The sequence below is a fragment of the Coturnix japonica genome, unplaced genomic scaffold (assembly GCF_001577835.2).
Source record: "Coturnix japonica isolate 7356 unplaced genomic scaffold, Coturnix japonica 2.1 chrUnrandom461, whole genome shotgun sequence".
Lineage (NCBI taxonomy): Eukaryota > Metazoa > Chordata > Aves > Galliformes > Phasianidae > Coturnix > Coturnix japonica.
The window spans coordinates 77,471-81,175 of NW_015439874.1; the positions used below are offsets into that span (position 1 = coordinate 77,471).

General features: G+C 50.2%; 1 protein-coding gene across 1 annotated transcript in view; it reads right to left on the reverse strand.

Moving 5' to 3' along the window:
• Positions 1 to 2,002: 2,002 nt before the first annotated feature.
• The window catches only part of PGLS (6-phosphogluconolactonase), a 3,124-nt gene continuing 1,421 nt past the window's right edge, over positions 2,003 to 3,705 (reverse strand). The window contains exons 2-4 of the mRNA XM_015850461.2: positions 3,326 to 3,427; positions 3,097 to 3,237; positions 2,003 to 2,413 (exon numbers count right to left, since the gene is read on the reverse strand). Of these exons, the coding sequence (XP_015705947.1) occupies positions 2,276 to 2,413; positions 3,097 to 3,237; positions 3,326 to 3,427 (381 nt within the window). The 3' untranslated portion in view covers positions 2,003 to 2,275. The remainder of the gene's footprint in view (positions 2,414 to 3,096; positions 3,238 to 3,325; positions 3,428 to 3,705) is intronic.

The following is a 3,705-nucleotide window of genomic DNA, read 5'->3' on the forward strand; positions in this document are numbered from 1 at the left end:
ATATAGAGGATATTTAGGGGGGTTTTCACCTCAAATAAGCTCAAATAGCACCATTCCTGAGGGGGAACCACAGCCTGATGAGCTTCAATGGAGTGCTGTGTCCACGTATGGAGCCCTTAGTAGAAGAAAGACGGTGAGCTGTTGTAAGGATCCATAGGAGGGTATATAGAGGATATTTAGGGGGGTTTTCACCTCAAATAAGCTCAAATAGCACCATTTCTGAGGGGCAACCACGGCCTGATGAGCTTCAATGGAGTGCTACGTCCAGGTATGGAGCCCTCAGTACAAGAAAGACAGTGAGCTGTTGGAAAGGATCCATAGGAGATGGAGATCTCCATCTATGAAGATGATCATCAAGATGATCGCAATGGGGATGATCAGGGAGCTGCAGCACCTCCCCTATGAAGACAGGTTGAGAGAGATGGGCTTGTTTTGTTCAGCCTGGAGCAAAGAAGGTTGTGGAGTGAACCTCATTGCAGCCCTTCAGTACCTGAAGGGAACCCTATAAACAGGAGGTAAGTAAACTCTTTGAAAGGGCCCATAATAGTAGAACCCTATAAACAGGAGGTAAGTCAACTCTTTGAAAGGGCCCATAATAGCAGGACAATGGTTTGAAGTTGAAAGAGGGAAGATTTAGGTTGGACGTTAGAGAGAAGTTCTTTACTAGGAGAATGGTGAGGTCCTAGAACAAGCTGCCCAAGGAGGTTGTGGATGCCCCGTCCATCCCTGGAGGTGTTCAAGGCCAAGTTGGAGCTTCATCATCCTTCAGGTCCCTTAAAACCTGGGTCATACTGTGAAACTATGTGAATGCTGGCAGCAGAAATGAACGACCCCGTGGCTTTAACGTCGTGGTTCTTTGCAAGCTTAAAAGACATGAAATCAACAGATCAGAAGAGAACCTCAGTGTGTCTGCTGGCCCAAGGAGAATCCAGAGACATTTGAACCTTCACAGCTGATCTGAGGGCACGGGTGACGTTTCAAAGCCCTGAAGAGCAATCGACTCAATAAGAAAACAACATCATTTCCCTAAAAACTGAAGCTGAGAGTGGTGAATTGATAGAGATGAGCCTCTTTGCTGAGAGTCAATATGAGAAACGATCCGAAAATGGACAACAGCACTGTGGAATTATATGGGTGTGATGTTTGGTGCCATGCAATGCACTATGAGGATTATAGGATGGCACCAGCTGCTCTGTACCCCTCAATGGTCCTTAGAGGTTCTTCATTGATTCAGCTGATCTACTGAGGCCGCGGGTGACGTTTCAAAGCCCTGAAGAGCAATTGAATCAATAAGAAAATATTGTTTCCCTAAAAACAGAAGCTGAGAGTGGTGAATTGATAGAGATGAGCCTCTTTGATGAGAATACAAGTGGTCATCATATGACAAATGATCCAAAAACGGACGACAGCACCGTGGAATTATATGGGTGTGATGTTGGTGCCATGTAATACACTATGAGGAGGTTTGTAGGATGGCACCAGCTGCTCTGTGCCCCTCAATGGTTCTTATAGGTTCTTCATTGATCCATGCAGGAGCGCTGCTGCTTTCCTGCTGTTCCCGTTGTGGTTTTGATCCATTCCTTATCGATGCAGGGAAAGCGACAAGAGAAGAAGCATCAAAGAACAGCAATGAAAAGCTCTGGGATCAAAAAGGTGGGAACAAAACCTGTGTTATGATGGAGATGGAACTGAAACAAGACAAGGAGAAGTGCCCCTGTGCTTCATATCACAGCGCAATAAACCACTGCAGAGAAATCCAATAAACCACACGGTGTAATAAAGAAGAGCTCGGATCAACTGAGTGTCTCCATGTCACCCCACCACCTGGACCAGCCCATGCTCTGCTCCTCATTGTGCTTTACAGAAGGGTGCAGCCAAATGGAAGAACAAAACCACCCCAAAATGGAAGAGCCAAATGGAAGAGCAAAACCACCCCAAAATGGAAGAGCAAAACCACCCTGAAATGGAGGAGCCAAATGGAAGAGCAAAACCACCCCGAAAGCTGAGATCTCTATGTTTAATACTACGTGCTCCTCGACACATCACAGCCACCCATTCACAACACACGAGACCACCACCTCACATTGCTCCCACTTCACAGCCCGGCACCGAACCGAAGCCAATGACCTCATCTGTGCTCCAAGCAAAGCACCACATTGCTCCTCATAACCAGCTGCTGCCCCACGTGGAGTCCTCGACCCACAGCACCGCGTGGAGGCTCCGGGTGGGCGCTGCAGCCACTGATAACCCCAATATATCAGCCCAGGGTTTGGTCCTAAAGGATGGAATGCTTCTCAAAGGGCACCGTCAGCTCTTTGGCTGCTGCCTCGTCCAGGAACCAAAGGAGCTGCCCCGTGTGAGGCCGGACAAGGGCGGCGGGGAGGGAGTTGTCCTCATTGCCTTCCAAGATGCGCTGTTGGATGAAATGGAGGAGTTAGAATGGAAGGGAATCACAAAGCTCCATCTCAACCCCATCCCAAAACACCTCTATGTCACCACAGATGAGTTAGAACAGAAGGGAACCGCAAAGCTCCATCCCAACCCCATCCCAAAACACCTCCATGTCACTACAGAGGAGTTACGAACCTCAAAGCTCCATCACAACCCCATCCCAAAACATCTCCAGGTCACTATAGAGGAGTTAGGACAGAAGGGAACTGCAAAGCTCCATCCCATCCCCATCCCAAAACACCTCCGTGTCACCATAGAGGAGTTATGAACTGCAAAGCTCCATCCCAACCCCATCCCAAAAGACCTCCGTGTCACCATAGAGGAGTTACAACAGAAGGGAACCACAAAGCTCCATCCCAGCCTCATCCCAAAACACCTCCATGTCACTACAGAGGAGTTACGAACCTCAAAGCTCCGTCCCAACCCCATCCCAAAAGACCTCCAGGTCACTATAGAGGAGTTATAACAGAAGAGAACTGCAAAGCTCCATCCCAAAACACCTCCATGTCACCATAGAGGCATTATGAGACTCAGAGCTCCATCCCAACCCCATCCCAAAACACCTCCATGCCACCATAACACCATCAGATCTTTCTATGGGGCAGCAGATCTTTTCCCCCCTGTCCCCCCACAGTTCTCCCCAACCTTTATTACTGCAGCTTTGCCCTCCCCAGTGGCAATGAAAACCACCGTCCGCGCCGCGTTCAACACCGGGAGGGTCAACGTGATGCGCTCCGGGGGCGGCTTCGGGGAATCAGTGATGGCGGCCACGATTTTCTCTTTTTCCTATTAAAAATAATGAAGTAAATGGATGTTAATGAAGAAGCAGAGCTGCCTAATGACCCCCCCATCCCCCCCATAGCCATATGCTTACCTGCAGCAGGGGGTGGTTGGGGAATAGGGAGCAGGTATGGCCGTCCGGCCCCACACCCAGGAGCAGCAGATCGAAGACGGGCACAGCATCACCATGGAAGGCCTGGAAATGGGGGGGGGGGGATTGAGGGGGGTGCTCCTCAAATCCTATTAGGAGGGGTCCACCAAATACTGGGGGGGGGGGGAGTCCCTCAAATAAAGCCTTGAGGGGGGGATGGGGGGAGTCTGAGCCCCCACCCCACCCAGATCTTGGAAGGATGGGGAGGGGGAGATTCTCCCATATCCTGAAAGGGGGAGTTCATCGAATAAATCCTATTGGGGGGAGGGGAGGGGAAGTCGTTGCATTGGGGACCCCCAGGACCTGGCACAGGGAAAGGGGGG